The sequence below is a fragment of the Bos mutus genome, chromosome 10 (assembly GCF_027580195.1).
Source record: "Bos mutus isolate GX-2022 chromosome 10, NWIPB_WYAK_1.1, whole genome shotgun sequence".
Lineage (NCBI taxonomy): Eukaryota > Metazoa > Chordata > Mammalia > Artiodactyla > Bovidae > Bos > Bos mutus.
Genome location: NC_091626.1, coordinates 17,312,073 through 17,338,284, shown reverse-complemented (window position 1 = coordinate 17,338,284; position 26,212 = coordinate 17,312,073). Strand labels below are relative to the sequence as shown.

The 26,212-nt window shown below is 38.2% G+C and overlaps 1 protein-coding gene across 4 annotated transcripts in view; it reads right to left on the bottom strand.

Annotated features, from left to right (window-relative positions):
* Positions 1–26,212, bottom strand: part of LRRC49 (leucine rich repeat containing 49) — a 149,449-nt gene that overhangs the window by 91,118 nt on the left and 32,119 nt on the right. For all 4 annotated transcript variants that reach the window (XM_070378500.1, XM_005911159.3, XM_005911160.2 and 1 more), the window contains one exon: positions 13,713–13,774. In XM_070378500.1, the coding sequence (XP_070234601.1) occupies positions 13,713–13,774 (62 nt within the window). The remainder of the gene's footprint in view (positions 1–13,712; positions 13,775–26,212) is intronic.

The following is a 26,212-nucleotide window of genomic DNA, read 5'->3' as shown; positions in this document are numbered from 1 at the left end:
GCAGCCCACTCCAGTATTCCTGCCCGGAGAAGCCCATGGACAGAGGAGCCTGGCGGGCTACAGTCCACGGGATCACAAAGAGCGCACACGCAGGCGTGCTGTCATCAGATTATCTACTTGTAGAAAAAAAAGGCATATATATCTCCTCTTGTCACTACGCACAATGCCTTATTTGATGTTTTATATAGAGAAATGCATAAACAATGTTCTTCAGAAAGCAACTGGGAAGAAATTTTAAAGTCTTTAAATGAAACAGATGGAGGAGATATTTTAATGAAATTGTAGAGGATGAGAAAGAGGAGGATCAGTTATTAGCTACCATGCTCTGGATATCCCTAAGGTAGTCCTACATCCTAAACCCATGCAGCTATAAAAACACTCTCAGGAGGACTTCCCTGATGGTCCAGTGGTTAAAAATCCCCCTTGCAATGCAAGGGACATGGATTCAATCCCTGGTGGGGGAACTAAGATCCCACATGCCATGGAGCAACTAAGCCTGAGGTCCACCACTACAGAGTCCACGCGCTGCGACCAAAGATCCTGTGCGATGCAACGAAGATCCCACGTGCCCCAACCAAGATCCGACACAGCCAAATAGATGAATACACACTTGAAGAAAACACTCTCATAATCCCTCAAGCAGGTTATTTTGGAGAATCACAAGCCAATATCCTAGAAGTGCAAAACTCCAAACTTCAAAGATAAGATCAAAGGAACTAGCCAAAAAATATTACTAATTTGGCTTACACTATTCAGTGCTTCCCAGGAGATTCCTCAACTAAGAACTATGATCTTAACATGGGGCCTACAACTGACACTGTCAACTTCTTTTTAAACCATAAGAAGGAAGTCTTGTCAACAAACAATTCCCAGAGACTATTCGGCAGTTGTAAACTACTCGTTAAGATATCTTGGAGTATATAATTAAGCCACTGCGATATCTTTTTAAGTGCCCAGGACAAACAAATCTAACTGGTTCACCTCCCTTCAAGACAGGAATCTAGAAATAACCTCCTTATTTATAGAGAATCCCAACTCCCATACTTGGATATCAGCAAGATTTTTTGAAGGGGAAGATGCCCAAGGCCTGATTGTAAGTTCAGTGCCTATCAAGTTCAGGCAATAATCTTCCTTCCAGCTCAAGCTAGGTTTCACCACATCATAACAGTCAACTTTAATCCTAAAAACGAATATGGAGAAAGCAAATAATTCACCCCATCTTACACACACACACACACACACAATTCCTACAAGGTAAACTCTTACAAGGGGACGTGCATACATAAGAGTCCCAGGTTCTCTTATTTTTCTTTCAGGTCACCCGGTCTCCAGGATGGGAGTGTTTTCTTAAGCTTCATTGTTCCCAAGGAGGGAGGTCTCGGTTTTCCAATTCTTTGGCCAGTGAGTTGAAAATCTAATCCAGGAGAGATATACTAGGAAGCCTGATTGTAGATGCATACCTAAACTGCATTCTGCTATTTTGTACTCCATTTATCCGACCGCTGTATCTTTCCATTGATTCAAAGCTTAAAGCAGAAGAGAAAGGGTGTGATTAACTATCACCCTTCAAATATCAAAAGTCAACAGCTTCTATAGAAACATACAATTCTTATAAATGTGCTCCTAAATAATTTAACACACCTTTTAGATAACATGTACTTTTCCATAAGAAACAGGAAAATGTATTTTTATTTTGAGAATGACATGATCCTGCACCCTCAGACATGGACTCAAGAATGACTCTATGTAGGCATATTTGGGTATATTAAAAGCATCCCAATAATTTACTCATACATTCATAATGTTCTCTTTTCACTTTAACCCATCACTAAACCTGTGTTCTACTGTTATATCTTTCTCTAGCCAGAATTTTCTGGTTTAACTAGCTTCTTCCTCAATCTCTTCAATAAATATTAGAGTACATTAAATCACAGTTTTTGAAGGAATTTCTATAGGGAGATAAAGTATGTAAAGACAGAGCATGGAGATTTCTGGACAAATAACATGATCCTGAAGTGGATTTTTACAATAGATTTTTAGCTCATTTCTAAATGGTTTATTTTAAATATCAGGAAGGCTTTTGACAGCAACTGCACATCTACCAATTCAGGATTAGATTTAAGTCCCTTGTTCTTAGATTCAAAAATACAGTATTGTTAATTTAAGGGAATTTTCATCTTCTATACACTAGACAGATCGCAAAGATGATATACAACATGATAATTTGAAAATACAGTTGAAGGAACTTGCACTTTTGGCTATGGGGTTATCAGACTCAATTTCTCAATGTAAACAACTATAAAACTGACAAAATATTTGAAGCAAGCATTGAACAACAAACAGGATAGATGTGATCCTCAGAGAAGAGAAACACATGAAAGCCACTTTAATCTTGCTTTCTGCCTGGAGGCACTTCTCAGATCACAGAAAAGGAAGAGGAGTCAAAAAGAGGACACAAGTCTCACTGCGTGGATCAAACAGAGGTCAGAGTTTGGGTCTGCTGAGGCTGCTGGAATCTGGGGCAGAGGGCTGGACAGTGGAGAGTAAGAAGTTGTATAGGGAAGAAACCCCAAAAAATATGCATAGAGGTCTTGGCTGAAATAATATGCGCCAACATAGTGCGGCCCCAGGAAGCCTAGCGAATTATAACCACTGAGGGGCCATGAGGTGAAAGTGTACCTATTAGCGTAGAGAGCTCGGAGACACTGGAGTTCCAACCAGACAGAGACCACGGGGGCACCCAGGCTAAATGGCTGAGGCCCCAGAAATGCTGTGCCTCAGGTGCTGGTCGCTCTATATTGGCAAACAGTGCTCAAATGTTCATATTTCTGCATGGGCAAAGAAAACTGGCACCTGGGCTCAAAGTGATGGCATAGTCAGAGATCTCTCAGGCGACACGGAATTTTATCTCCCACAACTGTGTGTTTACATTCCAAAGGTCATTTGACCAAGAAGCCCTCCCCATCTCTGTCTGTCTGTCTGTCTCTTGTATGTGTGTGTGTGAGCATGTATCTGTCTGTCTGTCTCTCCCTCCTTCTCTGGAGGGGAAGAGGTGAAGCTATACAAGCAGCTCCTACATGAGCTCCCAAACTAATAATGTTGTATTCCACTCAAGAGCTAGAAACCCTCACCCTGTACATGTGGGAGACAACTGCCCTCATCACATAAACCTGTGAGGAAAAATGCAGCATTGGAAACCAGTGCAAAGATACTCTGCAGATAAATAATTGCTTTGCCTTTGATGGAGAAATCTTGTGTTTTCTGTCAAGATAAAATAAATATAGATGTAAAGCTTATTACTCTACGTGTAGAATAAGATTACTTTAGACCTGCCTGAAAAAATCCTAAAAATAAACCTGAACACAATCTGATTTTCCTGTACGTTAACTACCTTTAAAACAAAATTCAACAACTTTCAAATTAAGACAACAAAACACAGATTCTCAACAATGTAATATTCACAATGCCAGTAATGTAATAAAAAGTTGCCAGACATGATAAAAAACTCAATATATGTGTCAAAAAGGAAAAACAAGTCACTATAAAAGCCTTAGAGATGACACAGCTGTTGGAATATTGGAATTAGTAGACAAGGACTTTAAAATGACTATTATACATATATTTATCAATAAGAGGGCTATCTTATCTTTGTGTTACATAATTTAGAAACTTCCTGAAACAGTCTTAGTTTTTCTTCAAAACAACACTTAACCTACTCAAATATTCAAAAAGTAACTGCTAAAATCTTAAGTCACTGAGGAAAGCTTTTAGTCTATATCTGTTACAGTTGTTTCTAATAATCCAATTCTACCATAAAATAATTTTAATTTGGCTTCCTTGTTTTAGTTACTTTTTATTATTTTATATCCCAGGGGACAGCCATGATGAATTAGCTGCAAACTGGGTCCTTAGACAACCAAACAAGATGACATGCTGAAAAGGGCTATTAAAAATTATCTATGAATATTGAAGAACATCAGCTTTAAACTTTGGTTTCTTTTTTTCATTAATTAAAAGAACAATAATTACATGCCTACCATGCGACAGATATGACTGAGACTATAATTAAGTTATAACTGGGCATACATCAAAATAGATATTACAGAACTCAAAGAGGTATGGTATAGATAATAGAAAAAGAAAATAATTCTTCTTGTTTGGGGTTTGTATTTAATTATAAAGGGTGAACAAAAGTTACTCCAGAAGATCAAATTTGAAAGTTCTGCAGTTAGGAGTATATACTTGGGGTTTTGGCATGATTGATTTTGACCTTGCTTTTTTCCTAAAATTAACTGACTGGTTTGTTCATTCCTTTCAATATCTGTTTGCTCACCTCTGCTTTATTTTTATTTTTTTAAACAACAGAAATTTACTATCACACAGTTCTGGAGGCTAGAAGTCTGAAATCAAGGTGATGGTAGTGGTGTTGTTTTCTGAGGGCTGTGGAGGAAGAATCTGTTCCAGGCCTTTCTTCTTGGCCTATAGATAGCTGTAGATAGCCATCCTTATGTTCACAAGGCAGTCTCCCCGTGTGTGTGTGTGTGTGTGCGTCTGCTCAGTCATGTTTGACTCTTTGCAACCACATGGACTGTAGCCTGCCCAGGCTCCTCTGTCCATGGGATTCTCCAGGAAAGAATACTGGACTGAGTAGCCATTCCCTTCTCTGGGGGATCTTCCTAACCCAGGGATAGAACATGGGTCTCCTGCATTGCGAGTGGATTCTTTACTGTCTGAGCTACCACGAAGTCCCTCTATACCTGCCTCCAAATTTCATCTTTTTTATAAGAATATCAGTCTTACTAGATTAGAGCCCACTCTAATGTCTTCCTTTTAACTTCACTACCTCTGTAAAGACCATATTTTCAAATAAGGTTGGTTACATACTGAGGTACCAGGGGTTAAGAGATCAACATAGCAATTTGGGTTGGGGTGGGGGAAGGGTGGGGAAGTGGAATGGACATAAAACAGATACATAAACATTTTTGTTTCAAATTTGTACATCTCTTTTCATGAAAACCAAAACACTCTGCTGTACACCTAAAACTAATACAACATTATAAATCAACTGTACTTCAATTAAAACAAAACAAGACAAGATGAAGACAAGAAGGGAATGTTACAGTCACTTACCTTTATTTTAAATGTTTATGTTCACTGTATTTGACATTGCTATTGCAAAATACTTCAAACGCTTTTTGGAAGTATTTTCTACAAGTTATAAGGAATAGCACCAGGGGAAGTTACTTAATATACTTTAAGTTTATTTCTAAATGCATTTTGGATTTACTCTACTTATACTTTGAATTTGTAGAACAAAACAAAATAGAAGTCATAAAACACACTGATCTCAATTTACCATGTGTTTCTCAACCTAGAAACAATCACCCAATATAACATACAATCATGAGTAATTTTAAGACCAAAATTCCCCCTTAGCAGTATGTACCAAAAATGTCCACAACTTCTAGAACCTTCACATTAGCAAAACCCAAAAGGGCCTTTGACACATCAATACCTTAAAATGTTAATTTACTGCCATGAATAGCTATCAGCCTCTCAACTATGTATGTGTGAACCCAGTATGAGACTCGGTGTGCAAAACAGCCTGCTCACAGTGTCTTAGTTTAATTTTAGTTCAAGAATCCTTCCTTTAAGAAAAACTCACACATACACACATTGAATAAATTATTCTAACACAAAGGAAAATGAAACTTTAAGATTATAATAAGAATTATCCGGGGACTCCCCTGGTAGTCCAGTGGCTAAGACTCCGGCTCCCAATATTGAGACCCCACAGTGTTTTCTAAACTTTTTAAACCCAATTCATGGTGAGAAATATATTTACATTGTAATCCAGTTCCCAAATATCTATAGCAAAATAACATTCATACACAAACACATACAAATGTATACAAAGATACACCCATATATATTAAAACTGCAAACTTCTCATGAGACAGTGTTCACCCTTACAATGTGTGAGAAACTCTCAACATTTTCTATTCTGCTTTTATGGTTCCAGTCTTGAACTAAAATTGACTAGGATCCTTATATGGGTTTTGACTCAAAGTCTGGAAAACACAGATCAGTGGCATTTTTAAGTCAGCTGCACAACTTGCTAAAGATACAAATTCCTGAGCCCCATCTAAAACTACTGAATTAGAAGCCATGGAGGATGGATCCCCAAGCACTGCATTTTCGCAGGCTCTCCAGATGATCCTTAAGCATATTAAAGTTTGAGAACCCTTGAGATCTTTAGGATCTCAACTTGAGATCTATAGGATCATCAGGTGTTATTCAGACAAAGAGAGGTAGAAAAAAATATTATTGCCAGAAGCCATAGTAAATGCAAAGACTAAATGGGCAAGGGAGAGCATGATTATATTTAAGGAGGTTCAGTGGAACACGGCAAGTTCACAGGGCTCTATGGGGAAACAGTGTGGATGAAGAGGTAGGCATGGTCCAGTCTGCCACCTGCCTCTCCTAGTTGGTTCCATGCCACCTAAAGAACAATATATAAGTATACATTCTTAAAAAGGAAGGAAACTTTTATACATGCTACAACATGGATGAACTTGCAGCCATGAAACTAAATGATGCTTGCTCCTTGGAAGGCAAGCTATGACAAATCTAGATAGCATATTGAAAAGCAAAGACATCACTTTGGAGACAAAAGTCCATACAGTCAAAGCTATGGTTTTTCCAGTAGTCATGTACGGATGTGAAAGTTGGACCATAAAGAAGGCTATGCACTGAAGAATTGATGCTTTCAAATTGTGGTGCTGGAGAAGACTCTCAAAAGTCCCTTGGACTGCAAGGAGATCAAACCAGTCAATCCAAAAGGAAATCAAACCTGAATATACATTGGAAGGACTGATGCTGAAGCTTCAATAATTTGGCCACCTGATGCAAAGAACTGACTCACTGGAAAAGACTGAATCTGGGAAAGATTGAAGGCAGGAAGAGAAGGAGACAAGAGAAGAAGAGATGGTTGGATGGCATCACCGACTCAATGGACATGAATTTGAACAAACTCCAGGCGATAGTCAAGTATAGGGAAGTCTGGCATGCTGCAGTCCATTGGGTCACAGAGTCAAACACGACTTAAGAGACTGAACAGCAACCACATGGATGAACTTTGAGGACATCGTACAAAGTGACGTGCACCAATCACAAAAAGACAAATATTGCATGATTCCACATACATGACATAACTAGAGTAGTCGAAAGTTCAGAGACAGAAAGCAGAACGGTGGTTGCCAGGGCCTTGGGGAGGGAGAACGGTTGTTTAATGGGTGTAACGTTTCAGTTTTGCCAGATGAAAAGAGTTCTGTGCAATACAAGACTGACTGCACAAGGGTGTAGGTGTATTTATTAACACCACTCTATTGTGTGCTTTAAAATGGTTAGGATGGTACTTCTATGAGTATTTTACCACAATTTAAAAAATAATACCTGAGACTAAGAGTCCTGAGTTGCCACTTGACCTTGACTAGTATTTGACTCTTTTCCCAGGGATATGAACGTCTCCTTATTTCTGGGAGCAGTAGCAACCATTCCCTTTTAGGCAAGGAAAACACTCAAATTATAAATGTGTCTTCTTTTTCTTTTTTTTTAAAGAAAAAAGCTTGTTAAAACTTTCTACATTGGAGATTGAAAGAAAGGAGACAGGAAAGAATCAATTATACCTTAACTTGGTAATGAAGAGCAGAGCTCTGTGCAGCCTCAGTGGAAAGGAGATGAAACACCCTGGGTTTTGCCTACAGATCATAAACTACCTCTGGGTGGTAGTACATATTTATCCCTGACAAATATTTTTGTCTAGAAGCTTTTTCTTGTGAAGGGAAATTTTATATAAAATAGTAATCTGCTAGTTAACAAATATTCTTATTTGGGGGTGCCATAACTCAATGGTTCCCAGATCTAGCATCAAGCTGAACAGCAGAATTCTCTGAGAAGCCTTAAAAAAATACAGATCCTTGGCCTCACTCCAGATTTACTGGAGCAGGTTACCCAGCAGTGAACTTAAGGCCTACGTGTTTTTAAAGCTGCCAAGGATATTTTTATGGGTGGCCTTTTGGGGGCAAATCACTCAAAGTAAGGACAGCTATGACAATGGCCGCTTGGTGTGTGATCTGACCTCTCTCTACCCTCTCAAAACCTCTCTGAAATGACTGAATATAAAAGTAGGAAAATATCCTTAGCAATACTAGAAAACCAGAAAAAGTTCCATCACCAGACCAGAACACTAAGGAATTTCTGGAAGATATAAAGCAGATGGAATCAGTAAAACCCCAAATTGCTAAAGAGCCTGAAATGAAGAGTATCTCTGCTAAGTAAATGCTACCGGCAGAACCTCAGAATACTCCCCAGAATAAGTGTGGCCAGCAGATGTGGGTCAGCTGTCCAGTAAGTACTGGAGGGCTTGGTAGCAATTTGCTAGCCTCCTACCCTCAAAAAAGGCTGACTCCTGAATTGTCTTCAGGTTGAAAATGATGAGAGAAGAAGGGCTGTGCTTTGGGAAAGTGCAACTGGCCCAAGATGTAAAAGGAGCCCCCATTCCCAGAAGGCAAGTTTCTTGTGAACATCATAAAGCAAAGTCCAACTGGTTGGATAGCCTTCCTCCTCCCTCCTACATCCTCCACAGACAGAGATCTTATAACTTGCATTCACAGCGACATTTCTAAATTATGCGAAGGAAACAAATTCATGTATATCCTCATATATAAACAAGAACAAAAAATCACAGAACAAATGAATGGATGAAAGAAAGTATTTTGTTTAATTTAAAGAACAAGTGTAGGTAATGGAGAAAAATAAATTCTAGAAATTAAAAAAAAAACTTTATCTCATAGAATAAGCCATTAGAGGGACTTCCTGGTGGTCCAATGGCTAAGACTCTGTGCTCCCAGTGCAGGGGACCAAGGTTTGATCCCTGATGAGGGAAGTAGCTTCCACATCCGGCAACTAAAAAGATTCTGCATGTGGCAAGGAAGATCCCACATGCCACAACTAAGACCTAACACAGTCAAATAAATAAATAATTTTTTAAAAAGAATCAGATCAGATCAGTCGCTCAGTCATGTCCAACTCTTTGCGACCCCATGAATCACAGAACGCCAGGCCTCCCTGTCCATCACCAACTCCCAGAATTCACTCAGACTCACGTCCATCGAGTCAGTGGTGCCATCCAGCCATCTCATCCTCTGTCGTCCCCTTCTCCTCCTGCCCTCAATCTCTCCCAGCATCAGAGTCTTTTCCAATGAGTCAACTCTTCACATGAGGTGGCCAAAGTACTGGAGTTTCAGCTTTAGCATCATTCCTTCCAAAGAAATCCCAAGGCTGATCTCCTTCAGAATGGACTGGTTGGATCTCCTTGCAGTCCAAGGGACTCTCAAGAGTCTTCTCCAATGCCACAGTTCAAAAGCATCAATTCTTCGGCGTTCAGCCTTCTTCACAGTCCAACTCTCACATCCATACATGACCACTGGAAAAACCATAGCCTTGACTAGACGGACCTTTGTTGGCAAAGTAATGTCTCTGCTTTTGAATATGCTATCTAGGTTGGTCATAACTTTCCTTCCAAGGAGTAAGCGTCTTTTAATTTCATGGCTGCAGTCACCATCTGCAGTGATTTTGGAGCCCCGAAAAATAAAGTCTGACACTGTTTCCACTGTTTCCCCATCTATTTCCCATGAAGTGATGGGACCGGATGCCATGATCTTCGTTTTCTGAATGTTTAGTTTTAAGCCAACTTTTTCACTCTCCACTTTCACTTTCATCAAGAGGCTTTTTAGTTCCTCTTCACTTTCTGCCATAAGGGTGGTGTCATCTGCATATCTGAGGTTATTGATATTTCTCCTGGCAGCCATTACAAAAAATGCAGACTACTTGGAAATTAAGATCATGAGAGCCAAGAAAAAGAAAACAAATCAAGCAGACAATAGCACCTCAGAAGAGCTGAATAATGCAATGAACACGTCTGAAGAACGAACTAGATACAACTGACTCTCTTGATTAGCCACAGAATATTTCCTTCAAGGTGATCATCACAGAGTGTACTTTGGCAGGTCCCTCCAGCATTCCATGGGCTGGAGGAAGACCTGGAGCTAGTTGGGAGGAGAAGAGGGCAAGCATCTCACTGCAGGTTCCCAGAGGGTAGGCCTAATGAGTCCACTCTGAGCCTTCTACATCTACTTCGGCTAGGTTGTACCCTTACCTGGAATGTCCAAGGACTATTCACTTTACTGAGGTCTACTCCACTTAGAGCTCAGCCCAGGGACCATCTCCCTCTGGGAAGTTTTCCTTGACCTCCCTTCTCTACACTGATTTACATTTTCTAGTGTATCTACGGAGAAGGCAATGGCACCCCACTCCAGTACTTTTGCCTAGAAATCCCATGGACGGAGGAGCCTGGTAGGCTGCAGTCCATGGGGTCACTAGAGTCGGACACAACTGAGCGACTTCACTTTCACTTTTCATTTTCATGCATTGGAGAAGGAAATGGCAACCCACTCCAGTGTTCTTGCCTGGAGAATCCCAGGGACGGGGGAGCCTGGTGGGCTGCCATCTATGGGGTCGCACAGAGTCGGACACCACTGAAGCGACTTAGCAATATATCTACATTTGACCACAGCTAAGTTTAACTCACTGTATTATAATTACCTATTTGTGTTTCTGTCTTCCTCGTGCTCTGAGGGATATTTTAACAGGAGGCATCACTTCTATTCAGATACACAGATGTGGATATGTCATTCATTCTCTTAATGTATCTTGTATGCCTACTAGAAGAACTAAGTGCCTGTTCTAATATCTACAGGAAAACATACAAAAATGGTCCTGTCTACCAAGGCCATGGTCAACCCATCATTAAATATAGGTACCTATCTACCCCAAGGTGGAGCTCTCTGAATTCAGTTAGGGTGCTATCACATTCTGGAACTTTCTGAATTTCCACCAGGTAATAGTTTATGTAAATGGGCCTCTAAGAATCCAACAACTTGGTCAAAATCTAGGAAGCCTTACTACATTAACAGTCAATTCATTTTTGTCTCCCCAAAATGGATACACGGTTGGATATTTCACTGGGTGATATTTGAAAGTTATCCAGAGAAAGTCCTAAAAGGTACTTTCACCTATATACTGCTATTTCTGCTCTTCTTGTATGTTACTCCTCAACCACTGAATTGCAAATTATGCAACTCTGTCATGCCAGGACTGTAGCAGGGTATGAAAGGACACCACAATTAACACTACAGATCATCTACCATCCCAGTCAACTGAAATATTTGTGTCTTGAATAAAACTCACAGAAATGTGAAAAGGGCTTTCACTCTCTAATTCCTCCTGTCCCCTGCCCAAGAGCCAATATATTCTCTATATCATCTCTTGGATTACATGCATCAACAGGAACAAAGCAGAAAATAGAAAATGTACTTGACCTGAAAAGCAGGTCATCTGGAAATACTAGAGAAAGGTAAAGAGCTAAGCCTTTGCAGAAACACAAAAAAAGCAATCAGTAAGAATACTAAAACCCTTCCTTCTATTCCAATTTCTCAATAAATCCCACTTTTAATAGAAAGTCATAAGTATTAATCCCACTAATCATATATTTATTTCGTTGAGTAGGTAAAACTCCTTTTCAGGTTGGGAAGAAAATTCCCTAAATACAGACATTTAAGATCAACTCCCTACAGAGCCAGGAGTTTAGAAGTTGAGGTATCCAGAGGAAGCGGGCACGTCATAACCCCCATACACCCAAATTTATAATCTCTTTTTAAATTATTCCCCATAAACAAGACAAGAGCAAAAGTAATAAGTTCTACCGCATCACTTCATGGGAAATAGATGGGGAAACAGTGGAGACAGTGTCAGACTTTATTTTTTTGGGCTCCAAAATCACTGCAGATGGTGACTGCAGCATGAAGTTAAAAGACGCTTACTCCTTGGAAGAAAAGTTATGACCAACCTAGATAGCATATTCAAAAGCAGAGACATTACTTTGCCAATAAAGGTCCATCTGGTCAAGGCTATGGTTTTTCCTGTGGTCATGTATGGATGTGAGAGTTGGACTGTGAAGAAGGCTGAGTGCTGAAGAATTGATGCTTTTGAACTGTGGCATTGGAGAAGACTCTTGAGAGTCCCCTGGACTGCAAGGAGATCCAACCAGTCCATTCTGAAGGAGATCAGCCCTGGGATTTCTTTGAAGGGAATGATGCTGAAGCTGAAATTCCAGTATTTTGGCCACCTCATGCGAAGAGTTGACTCATTGGAAAAGACTCTGATGCTGGGAGGGATTGGGGGCAGGAGGAGAAGGGGACGACAGAGGATGAGATGGCTGGATGGCATCACCGACTCAATGGACGTGAGTCTGAGTGAACTCCAGGAGTTGGTGATGGACAGGGAGGCCTGGCGTGCTGCGATTCATGGGATCGCGAAGAGTCGGACGTGACTGAGCGACTGAACTGAACTGAACTGAAGGGTTTGCCGCACCTTCAGAAGCTAATATTGTGAGACGTGAGAAACAACACAGTTTAAAAATGAGACACTATCTTCTCAAAACAATTGTTAACAGTCTTTAGGTAGAAACTCCTTAAAGAAAATTGAGTGCTCCTTCCATTGCCATTAAAAATAAATTCTACTCTTCCAACAAGATGGGAAGGCAGCTGGAACAGGATTCAACATAAACTGAAGAGGACATTAAAAGTATTTCAGAAAACTTTGTATTTCCACACAAAGAAAAAAAAGAAAATGATTGAGGGTGTTTTCTTTGAAATAATGCCTACATGCAAAATTCACCATCTAGACTTAAGCACTACCTTTTAGAGATATAGTACAGGGATGGGGGCTAACATAGGAAAAAGGCAGAAACAGAAAATGTGCAAAAGCTCAACTGGTTTTCAATAATCAGAAGCACAGACCTAGAACTCAGGAAGAGATATGTCCTCAATTCTTTTATACTTAGTTTTTATCCTTCTATAAAAGTACATTCAGAGAACAGTCTTGAAGTGAAACTAAAGAACTGAGGGGCAAGGGAGAAGAGAAGAAGGAGAGTCAGGGAAGGGTGGCTACTCATTCTGCATTGAAAAGTCTGACTGCCTGTCTCAGCTCCAGTTCTGAAATCTTCCACACTGACACTGAATGAGACATCATCACAACAGAAAGGATGATATGCTTCAAACCTTTACAAAACAACATTTAGACATTTATATATTTGAATATACAGTGTTTAGCTGCATTAGTTCTCCCAAGTAGGGATACCAAGTTAGAAGTTATGGCCTAATTAGCAAGTGGCTTAGTGACAAGTATAACCTGCTATATCAAAATTGCTCAGTAGCTACACAGATTGTAGATGATAATTTATGAAAGAAATTCTAATTCAACTGATTAGTGCAGTAAGTGTCAAACAAAGGACAGCAGAATATATGTTGACATTTCCACATACGTGTTTTACAAAGAAGCAACTCTAAACTATAACTATAAAGAGCACATACTATACTAAACCAGTCATCATTTTAGCATCAGAAGCGCTAATAAACACAAGAGCTTTGATTTTGCACAGAGAACTTTGTCACAGATGGCCCTGTCATTTTCCAGTTGAAAATCGTACATGTCAATAGAAATACTCCTAAGTATTTACAATCTTAATTTAAAGCATTAGAATCCACACAATCAAATTATTAATAAATGACAAGTTGGGAGTTTCCACTTACGTAGATATATTGTTGAAGCTGAGAAACAGACGTTGGAGGCAGGGCAAATTATCCACATCTCTCTAGAAGGAAACAGAAAGCAAAAATCTATCAGCTGAAAGGGAAAAAAAAATGTTATAAAATGTCTTCTTGTTCAGCTGTTGAAATACATAGCCATTGCTAGTTACTGCAACCTGGCTAGACCACTGAATGCTACTGGGCATTGAGCTCCATTCTTCTCCACTGCAGATTAAATGGGAGGGTTTTAGTACATCCGCAGAACAAGCTGCACCACTCGCAAGGTAGAAAGCACTGAGGAGAACAGAGGGAGCTGCTGCTGCTGCTGCTAGCCTCTTCAAGCATGCTTTTGGGAAAGGAGCCAAAGTGCTACTTCAGCCTTTCAACTGTAGCACAAATACAGTATGATCAACCATTTGTTAAAAATCACTTGGAAAAGAATCTGTTCAAACACTTTAAATTTTAAATTTATGCAATCAGCTTTCCAAACAGTACTGAGAATTTCAAAGCCATTCACCTCACTATTCTCAAACCCACAGAAATACACCACTCAGTTGCAGATGAATCAATACACTGACAATGCCCCCATAATGCTAAAAGGAGATCATCATAACTGTCAATGAAGGGTACTGGAAGGGCAATTTCCATCTAAGCAAGAATCCAAGGTTCTCACAATTGGAAATCTATGCTGTTCTGCTTAGGTGCAGCACTCCTGAGCAAAACACCGCTGTTTAAATACAGTTACCATCAGCAAATATTGAAATGTTTTGGCCCAAATGATTTGTTACTAATTTTATTAAAAGACACAAACCTTCTGAAAAGTCTGACATATTCTGGAATACCAGAATCTTAAGAGGAAGCTTAGTAATTACCTAGTCCATAATCTCATTGTTCACATGGGAAAAAGTGAAACAGTTGAGGCTGTGGCAGGGGCAGCATGGGAGAGGGGTGGAAAGGTGACCAAGATACATATTGTCATACACACAGAAGCCAAAATAGGACAAGATTCCAGTTATTCTGACTTCAGTGGTCTGCTCTTTACAATACTACACACACTGGTACTTCTAATATTAAATATTTTTCACTTTTATTATTTACAATAATTTCTAGTTATATCCAATTGAATGATGCTAATGTAAAAATGTACATTTTACATAAATTGTGACCAATATTTAAACCCAATCAAAACTTGTCTTACTCTTTCCGTAAGTCATCATCTTTCTTCCTCCCCCACTTTCCTTCCTCCCTTTTAAAAATACCATTTCCAAGACTGAATAAAAATGTAGGCAATGCATCAAAATTACAGACAAGTTCAGCTTTTCCAAAAAGTCATTTATTTATTTTTAAAAACTTGTTATACAAAGAAAATATAAAAGTGATAGAACTGTGGCAGAGCCACGTCTCGTGGATTTTTTAGAGGACACAGGAGAAATAAATCTGGCTGAAGACATTTCCCATATAGTTTTCAGGGCTGTAATTTCCAAAAGGAAAGGATAGCTTGCTTCCTATCTGGTCTCCGGAAGTTTAGAGTTACAGTCAGATTGAAAGCCTGTCTGAGGAATCTCTTCTCTTAAATTCTTCCTGGAATCTAAGGGAGATATTTCTGGGCATAAGCATTGTTTGCTGACATCTAACTAGGACAAAACTGAGAAGCAGTAGCCTGAATCTCCTTTGGATCAAGGCATCTTTTAAAAAAAGAAAAACATTTGCTTTTTTCCGTGCGATCACTCTCACAAACATGGAGAACGTTCCTAAAACCCACTGGGCTTCTTTAAGAAGTAGGAAAGTACAAATCCCACAAAGTGACAGTACAAAAAGGGCAAGGATTCTCTGAATGCCCGAGGAAGAGGCATTACGACAGGAAGCGGAGTGGCTATGGTGGGCACACTAAACCAGTTTTCCAGAAAAAGACTAAAACTACAACGAGATTGTACTGAGGCCTGACTGCATCGAGCCTAACTGCAGATTTAAGAGAATGAGATGCGAGCATTTTGAACTGAGAGGAGATAAGAGGAGAAAGAACAAGTGATCCAGATCTGAACTTCATATTTTGTTTCATTATGAAGACAATAAAAATTGGAGATTGTTTGCTTCATTTAGTTGCAATTGGGTTTTGGAAGGGAAATAAACTAGTGCCATCCATTTTTTAAGAAACAGTCTTCTTTTGGGGCCCCAGCCTACCACCATCAAAGACTACAGACACACAGACACACATTTCAAGACAGTTTTTTTACTATTAAAATATAAACTCAAATTACATCAGGCTATAAATTGTGAGAAAAGGGTTTTTTAAGTTTATTTGATTATAATGTTTTATGTTTATTTTCATTTAAGAAGCAAAATTTTACCAGAAGTTTTTATCAAATTTTCAAAATGATTAACTCTCATCTGATAAAGGTATAACAAGTATTCACAAGTTGAAAAGTTAAAAATCAGAATTCAACAACATATACCCCAAAATCATTTTAGGAGATAGCCTTTCCAGAACTTTAAAAAGCAAAATAATTACCCACAATCATTGTTGTTGTTCTAAACTTCATTCCTATAAGAAAACTATAACTTTAATTTTTCTAGCAACTCTAAGATATACTCTGTAATGAATTTCTAGCATTATAATAGACAAAAAGAAATATTCTATTTATATCAATTATCATGCATGAGTTATTTACAGAAGAAAAAAAAAAAAAAAAGACTGCTGAAAGTTACCAGAAGATGGTTGCTCTAATATGAGAGTGAACCAAAGATGTAGATACATAAGATCCAGGAAGTCGATTCACTATTGGAGAGAGACAAGAGAAACTCAAGGATGTCATCTCCATAGCAGGCCTAAGGCAACCAATCTACATTAGAGACAGAGGACAAAGGGCTAGAAAGGGTATCTTCGAAGACAGAAAATGAAACAGATATACTTGAGATCTTTGCCCATATAGAGAAGAATTTTAGAGTTCTGTTGGGGAGTTTGGACCTTCAGTTAATGGAGAAGTGAGACAGTTAGTTATTAATGCCAGAGAAAACAAAAGTTTAGTATCATGGTCCAACATTCACTTTGAAAAGCTCATCTTGTTCTGCCAGACAATCCTAACCTGAAAATCCGAAATCTGTTAGTTGCTCAGTTGTGTCCGATTCTTTGCAACCCTATGGACTGTAGCCCACCAGGCTTCTCTGTCCACAGAATTTTCCAGGCAAGAATAGTAGAGTGGGTTGCCATTTCCTTCACCAGGGAATCTTCCTGACCCAGGGATTGAACCTGGGTCTCCTGCACTGCATGCAGATTCTTTACCATCTGAGCCACCAGGGGGTAACCTATTATGTCATAAATTCATCAATCTGAAGCCAGTGCACTGAAAGACCCACCTTAAACAAGACCCCCAAGAAATCTCAAAAATACATATCGTGACTTGGTCCTTAAAATATGACTAAGACTGTGTCAAGAAAATGTGCTCTTCCTGTCAGGAAGTAATAATCTCAACTTTTCTTTATCAGCAGGTTGTTCTGGTGTTACACTGGGGAACCAGCACTCAACAATCTGCATATAATTATTTTGGAATAATGAGGAAAGCTAAAATAGGGGTTACAGATAATTTAAGAAAGCTAAATCCTTATAATGTTGAGAAAAAGTCAGCACATTTATTTCACTGTCAAGTATCAAATCCTCCCAGAAATTCTTTTCTGGAGGTAACTATTTCACAGGCACTGAAACTATTCCAAAGGGGCAATAACATACCTAAGATGAGAAAAAGAAGATGAAATATTTACATACAGGGGAAGATTTACAGTTCATCTGTTAACCTCTTAATATCAAATTTATTATATTTAACAAAACACACTTCTGGGAATCACATTCGAAATATGTTTTGAAGTTAAGACACAAAACCATTTTACAGATTTTTAAAAATATATTCTTTAAAAATAGACTTTAAAAAATATTTACTATATGGTTATTGAGAAGAATATAATTCTTTATTTTTCAAGAGAATAATGACCTGCCAATTTAGAAGCATGTTTGTCCTACCCAGCTCAGATGCTGTTTTCCATATTCCTAAACTTCACAAAAGAACTAAATGATTCAGCAATTTGACCCTGTGTAGAACATCTATTACTGGAGCTATTTTTAGAGCAGCCTCCTGCAGGGGCATAAGGAAGAAGGGTGAAGAGACGGAGGGTTTGGCATACAGCAAGGAGAACAAAGATGACTGTAATAAAATTACAGCAGTTCTCATTTTGTTACCTATTCTGTGACACAAAAAAGTCAGTGTTAAAATATGTAGGGGTAATTATCTTCATTTTGAGAACTAAAAACAAAGCACTGAATAAGCTTGAAAAAAAAAAAACAAAGAAAAAAGTGTTCCTTTTTATAAAAAGGTTTGTAAATTCTAAAATGACTTACTATGGCCATCACTGTAATACAGACACATATTATATGAGGAATAATATGTGTAAGCCATCATATCAACAACTCAAGTCATATTTTTATATACCATGAAAAAAAGTCTATTACCTGCCTCTATTATCCAAAAGCAGTAATATCCATATTTACTTTTTACATTTATTTATGACATATTACCTGGCAATTATCAGTCAACCTAGCTGCAAGCTGCTCTTTCAGTCTGATTTATTTCTATACACTGTTGTAATCCCCTGAAAATAAAAAGGAACTGAAAACCAGACTAATAAGCAGGAAATGACACTCTGACTACAGAGATTTTCAGTCTTTATAATCTAAGAGAGCTAGATATAACCTCTATGAGGAGAAATAGAAAAAGCCTCAATTTCACAATCACAGGCCTTTCCACACTTGAATTTCTAGTTCAAATTTACATCACATGCTTGATCTAACAAAAAAGAAAGTGTTAGTCGCTCAGTTGTGTCTGATTCTTTGTGACCCCATGGACTGCAGCTCACCAGGGTCCTCTGCCCATGGGATTCTCCAGACAAGAGTACTGGAATGGGTAGCCATTACCTTCTCTGGAGATCTTCCAGACAAGGGATGGAATCCAGCTCTCTTGCACTGCAGGCAGATTCTTTACCATTTGAGGCACCAGGGAAACCCAAGATTCCTCATAAAAAATGGCCCCTGACATTCTTACCCTTACCACTACAGGCAAAACTCACTAGAGAGACACAAACTCAAGTCAGACTGTACAGCATGTGTGTGTGTGTGTGTGTGTGTGTGTGTCTGCGCACGCACACATGCAGGTGCACTCTCAGTCGCTCGGTTGCCAGTTGTGCCTTAGTCTTTGCAGCCCCATGGACTGTAGACTGCCAGGCTCCTCGGTCCATGGAATTTTCCAGGCAACAATACTGGAGTGGGTTGTCATGCCCTACTCCAGGTGATCATTCGAATCCAGGGATCAAACCAGTGTCTTTTGCATCTCCTGTATTGGCAGGTGGTTCTTTACCACTAGCACTACTTGGGAAGCCTTACTGCATTTTCACAATGCAGATGATTAATGAAAAAAACTACTATGAGCAAGAGTAAGCATAAATTTTAGGCAATAAATGTACAATTACCAAAAAACTAAGAAAATATAATAACTTGATAAAGACTATGGAATGTCTATGTTTAAAATTATTAGATAAATAAAATAAATCAAAACATGAGAAATTGGGCATTTATTTTTTGAAATCCATGCAGAACTTCTAGAAATAAAAAATTATGGTCATTATTAAAAATTCAATGGATGGACTGAAAATCAGATTAGACAAAACTAAAGAGAAGGTTAGTGAACTGGAAGAAACATTAAAGAAATAAAAATCATGCACAAATTTAGCAGAGAAAAGTAAGAATGATGGAAAGTTTAAGAAACAAAGAATAGAACAAGGTCCATACCATGTCTAGCAGGTGCTGAAGAAGCAGATAGTGGAAAAGATCAGTATTTGAATATTTGAATATCAGAATATTCCTGCCCCCATAATTAGTCAAAGAAATGAATCCACAGATTCATAAAACATAGATACTGGGTATGTTAATAAAATTATCATATTTAATAAAATCTAAGATATCTGATGATTATTTTATGTAAACCTGGTGAAAATAAACTTATGATTAACCAATAAAATATCACTTTGAATTTTTATTTCATTATTACCAAACGAGTTCTTTTAATTTACTTAACCATATTTTTTAAAACCAAATGTCATTTCTTTACACATAAAAATTAGGCAAAATAAATTTGTTAAATTAATGATCTCCCCAAATATCTCCATGTATAAAGCTAGAATAGTTAGACAGTATAGTCTTGGTATAATGGTAGACAAATAGATGGAACAGAATAGAAGGTTCAGAGAAAGACTCATTTGACTATAACTCAATTTTGAAAAAGAAACCAGTTTAATTAAATGGTGGAAAACAAGTCCATTTGAATAACAGTGATGGAGAAAACAGACATTTCTATTTGGGAAAAATGAGTCATGACCCCTACATCTCACACCATGTGTGTGTGTGTGTGTGTGTGTGTGTGTAGTCACTCAGTTGCATCCGACTCTCTGTGACCCCATGGACTATAACCCACCAGGCTCCTCTGTCCATGGGATTTCCCAAGCAAGAATACCTGAGTGGGCTGCCATCTCACACCATATACAAAACTTAATTAAAGGTGGATCACAGACCTAAAACGAAAGGTAAAAAGTATAAGCCTTCTGGAAGATAACAGAGGAGAACATATCTACGATATCTGGATAAGCAAAGACTTCCCAGACAAGACAAAAAAAGACACTAATGATAAAAAGAAAACAAATTGATAAACTGTATGTCACTAAGACTTAAAGTTTCTACAAGTTGAAAATATTGTTAAGAAAGCAAAAAGGAAGCCATGCAGAAAATGCATTCAATATATAAATGAAATAAAGGGCTGAATCTAGAATGAAGATCTACCATACTCACTGATAAAAACATAACATATATTTTTTAATGGGCAAAAGACATGAACTGATACTTCACAAAAGGATATACCAGAATAGCTAATAGGTACCTATTGTCCATGAGTTACCATTTAGTCTGAATAACTGCAAGTAAAACTACAGTGAGACTGTAACACAGCTTTGTCAAAGGCAGTTATCTTCCTTTTAAGTATTTGACTGTTAATTAGCAAAATCGTGTGGAGTTAGAATCATTCCTCCAATGAAAAGCGTATTTCACTAATATTAAATTTGTTTTTGCTATTCTATTTCCATGTTTTTTGGAATAATGTTTGATTTCAATTCTAAATTATGCTATAAAATTTTAAAATACATTTTGCAGAGTAATTAAACTCCACACATGTAATACCAACAACTGAAGTGATAATAATATAAACAGTTATCAAAGTCAAATTCCCTGGGGGTTCTCAGTTCTTTAGCCAGATCCCCAGGTTGGGAAACCTGTTGTAGACCCTAGAACTTTTGCAACAGTGTGAGAACTTCTTTGTGTATAATTGTTCTCAAGTTTGTGGGTCACCTGCTCAGCAGCTCTATAGTAGAGCTAATGATAGCCTCCTGAAAGCTAGTGGAGGTGATGGAATCCAGTTGAGCTATTTCAAATCCTAAAAGATGATGCTGTGAAAGTACTGCACTCAATACGCCAGCAAATTTGGAAAACTCTTCAGTGGCCACAGGACTGGAAAAGGTCAGTTTTCATTCCAATCCCAAAGAAAGGCAATGCCAAAGAATGTTCAAACTACCGCACAATTGCACTCATTTCACACGCTAGCAAAGTAATGCTCAATATTCTCCAAGCTAGGCTTCAACAGTACGTGAACCAAAAACTTCCAGATGTTCAAGCTTGATTTAGAAAAGGCAAAGGAACCAGAGACCAAATCACCAACATCTGTTGTATCATAGAAAAAGCAAGAGAATTTAGACAAACATCTACTTCCGCTTCATTGACTATGCTCAAGCTTTTGATTGTGTGGATCACAACAAACTGTGGAAAATTCTTCAAGAGATGGGAATATCAGACCACCTGACCTGCCTCCTGAGAAACCTGTATGCAGGTCAAGAAGCACAGTTAGAACTGACCATGGAATAACAACTGGTTCCAAACTGGGAAAGGAGTACATCAACGCCATGTATTGTCACCCTGCTTATTTAACTTATATGCACAGTCCATCATGTGAAATGCCGGGCCAGACAAAGCACAAGCTGGAATCAAGATTGCCAGGAGAAATATCAATAACTTCAGGTATGCAGATGACACCACCCTTATAACAGAAAGCAAAGAGCAATTAAAGAGCCTCTTGATGAAGGTGAAAGAGAAGAGTGAAAAAAGTTGGATTTAGAAAAGGCAAAGGAACCAGAGATCAAATTGCCAACATCCCCTGGATCATCAAAAAAGCAAGAGAGTTCCAGAAAACATCGACTTCTGCTTTATTCACTATGCCAAAGCCTTTGTGTGGATCACACCAAACTGTGGAAAATTCTTAAAGAGAAGGGAATACCAGACCATCTGATCTGCCTCCTGAGAAATCTGTATGCAGGTCAAGAAGCAACAGTTAGAACTGGACATAGGACGATAGACTGGTTCCAAATTGAGAAAGGAGTACGTCAAGGCTTCATATTGTCACCCTGCTTATTTAACTTATATGCAGAGTACATCATGAGAAACACTGGACTGGAAGAAGCACAAGCTGAAATTAAGATTGCTGGGAGAAATATCAATAACCTCATATACGCAGATGACACCACCCTTATGGCAGAAAGTGAAGAAGAACTAAAGAGCCTCTTGATGAAGGTGAAAGAGGAGAGTGAAAAAGTTGGCTTAAAACTAAACATGCAGAAAACGAAGATCATGGCATCTGGTCCCACCACTTCATGGCAAATAGGTGGGGAAACAGTGGAAACAGTGGCAGATTTTATTTTTGGGGGCTCCAAAATCACTGCAGATGGTGACTGTACCCGTGAAATTAAAAGACACTTGCTTCTTGGAAGAAAAGTTATGACATAGACAGCATATGAAAAAGCAGAGACATTACTTTGCCAACAAAGGTCTGTCTAATAAAAGCTATGGTTTTTCCAGTAGTCATGTATGGATGTGAGAGTAGGACTATAAAGAAAGCTGAGCTCAGAAGAATTGATGCTTTTGAACTGCGGCGTTGGAAAAGACTCTTGAGAGTCCCTCGGACTGCAAGGAGATCCAACCAGTCCATCCTAAAGGAAATCAGTCCTGAATATTCATTGGAAGAACTGACGCTGAAGCTGCAACTCCAATACTTTGGCCACCTGATGTGAAGAACTTACTTACTGGAAAAAACCCTGATGCTGGGAAAGATTGAAGGCAGAAGAAGAAGGGGATGACAGAGGATTAGATAGCTGGATGGCATCACTGACTCAATGGTCACGAGTTTGAGTAAACTCCGGGAGTTGGTGATGGACAGGGAGGCCTGGTGTGCTGTAGTCCATGAGGTCACAGAGCTGGACATGACTGAGAGACTGAAGTGAACTGAACTGATGTAGATTGTAACATATATTCAGATTTCAGATTTGTTGAAATATAGAAAAATACATGCCTCAAATTGGTCAAATATAGTAGTTCCCTATCTATATAGATCATAGTGAGTCTGAAAGACTTCAAGAAGAAATCTTATAATCTTAAAACAAACAGAGGAAGTAAAAGACTACCAAGAAAAAGTGATTGATGACAGTTTAATTACAATAATAGAAAACTGAAGACAAGGGAATATGCACTTCAAAACATCCAGGAGAAAAACAACTGTCAACCAAATCCAGAATCAGTCATGAGTAAAAGCAAAATAAACAAGTTACCAAACATAAACTGAGAAAGCTTACTACCACCATAGCCATCTTAAAGGAACTTTATCTAAGTTATATACTTTGGGAAGAGTGGTAAAGCCAAACGAGTATGTGGCTGAATCTAAATAAACACTGACTAAAAACACAGCAATTAAAATATATAAATTGGATGGTTAAAAAAAAAAGGAAATACTAGGCAACAAAAGCATACAAAATGAGAGGGGTTTACTGGATTCAATGATTCTAAGGTCCTTTTAGGGACGTGTACTTGACTATAATTTAAGTCAACTGTGTATTTTAAAATGCAATAGTAACCGTTAATGTAAAGAAGAACAGAGAAAACTCTATCAACTGGAAATCATACACAAGAAGAAAAACAGAAAGCTTGAAATAATATCAAATTGATGAATGGAAATGTATGTAATCACAATTAGTATAACAGACAAACATCTGATCAGAAGACAGATTCTCAGATAGTAAATTTAAAAATGAATTGTGCATGTGACCTACGCATATGAGGATATTTAATTTGCTAAAAGAAGATATTGCCAAGGGGAGAGGGAAGAACAAAAAGAATTTACTTTTCAAGAAAATGTGCTGGGACAACTGGTAATCCATATGAGAAAAAAAAAATGAAATTGGATTTCAATGGCACATCACAAGCAAAAATCAATGCCAAATAGATGAAACACCCCCATGTGAAGAACAACTTTAAAACTCTTGCAAGACAACATAGAAAAATATCTTTATGTCCTCAGCCTATAAAAAAGGATTTTTCAAACAAAAAGAAGAAACAATAAAGGAAACTATTGATTTTTACTTCTGTTTCTCAAAGACAGCAGAAAGAAAAGAAATATTACTCATCAACAGGAAACTGCATCCATGAAATTAAAAGACGCTTACTCCTTGGAAGGAAAGTTATGACCAACCTAGATAGCATATTCAAAAGCAGAGACATTACTTTGCCAACAAAGGTCTGTCTAGTCAAGGCTATGGTTTTTCCAGTGGTCATGTATGGATGTGAGAGTTGGACTGTGAAGAAAGCTAAGTGCCGAAGAATTGATGCTTTTGAACTGTGGTGTTGGAGAAAACTCTTGAGAGTCCCTTGGACTGCAAGGAGATCCAACCAGTCCATTCTAAAGGAGATAAGCCCTGGGTGTTCTTTGGAAGGAATGATGCTGAAGCTGAAACTCCAGTACTTTGGGCACCTCATGCGAAGAGTTGACTCACTGGAAAAGACTCTGATGCTGGGAGGGATTGGGGGCAGGAGGAGAAGGGGATGACAGAGGATGAGATGGTTGGATGGCATCACCAACTCGATGGATGTGAGTTTGAGTGAACTCTGGGAGTTGGTGATGGCCAGAGAGGCCTGGCGTGCTGTGATTCATGGGGTCGCAAAGAGTCGGACACGACTGAGCAACTGAACTGAACTGAATAGGAAAAAGAAAAAGATGTTATAACAGTGGGCAAAGGATAAGGCTATCTGCAGAACAAGCAATATCAATATCAAAAATGGAAAAAAGATGATAGACATTCAATCCCACTAGAAATTCAAATTCAAATCTCAAAATAATACAATTTCATAGATATAAGACTGGCAAAAATTAGAAGGTCAACATCTGACAACATCAAGTGTCAATAAAGTTGTGAAGTTAAAGGAATTCTCAGGGAATGCTGATGGAAATGTAATTTGGTACAACCACTTTGGGGGAAATGTGGCAGTAACTAATAGAGTGAAATGACGTGCATAGTCCTGGCACCAAGCAATGCTTCTCCCAAGTCACCATTTAGCATTATTTTTCAAAGGCAGATTACAACCAGTTTTTCATTAGTCAAGAAATCAATTCAGGGACTTCACAGGTAGCTCACTGGTAAAGAATTCTCTTGCAATGTAGAAGATGCAGGAGACACGGGTTCTATCCCTGTATTGGGAAGATCCCCTGGAGAAGGAAACAGCAACCCACTCCAGTATTCTTGCCTGGGAAATCCCATGGACAAAGGAGCCTGGTGGGTCACAGTCCATGGGGTCGCAAAGAGTCAGATACGACTGAGCATGCATGCACAATGTAAATTTTATTTATTAACATAGATTATGGCTAAAACTGTCTGAAAGCCACTGTCCAAGGGAAACTGTTATAATTATGCACAAAAAGATACATACAAAAATATTATTTCTTAACAATAAAAATTAGAAATATTATCCAAAAACAGAAGAATAAATATTTAATCATAATCATACAGTATGATATTATATAACAATGAAAATTAGTGAACTGGAGCGATAGGTATCAACACATATAAATCTCAAAGCATAATAAAAGTAACTTACAGAAGATATGTACTGTTTGATAAAACCATGTACAGAAGACTTAAAAGCATACAAAATAATTACTTCATTGTTTAGGGATATATACGGGATTGTTTGGGAATCCCAAACAGGAAACACAAACAGACATGCATAGAAATAAATACCAAATTCATAACTGTGACTACGTCTGCAAAGGAGGGAGGGACTGTGTTGGGGGAGGGCTACAGAGTAGGACTCAACTATATTTAAAAGGCTTTTATTTAAATTCATTGGTTGACACACAAATGTTAGTAATCTTATTTCCTATTCTTTGGGAAAGTTTGAAATGTTTCATAGTTCTTTTAAAGGGAAAGATGTACAAACTAAAAAGATATTTGCTTAGAAACTTATAAAATTTCCAAGAAAAAGATCAGAGAATTGAATATAACTATACTGTATTAAATAGTCCTTGATTTTTTATTGTATTAAA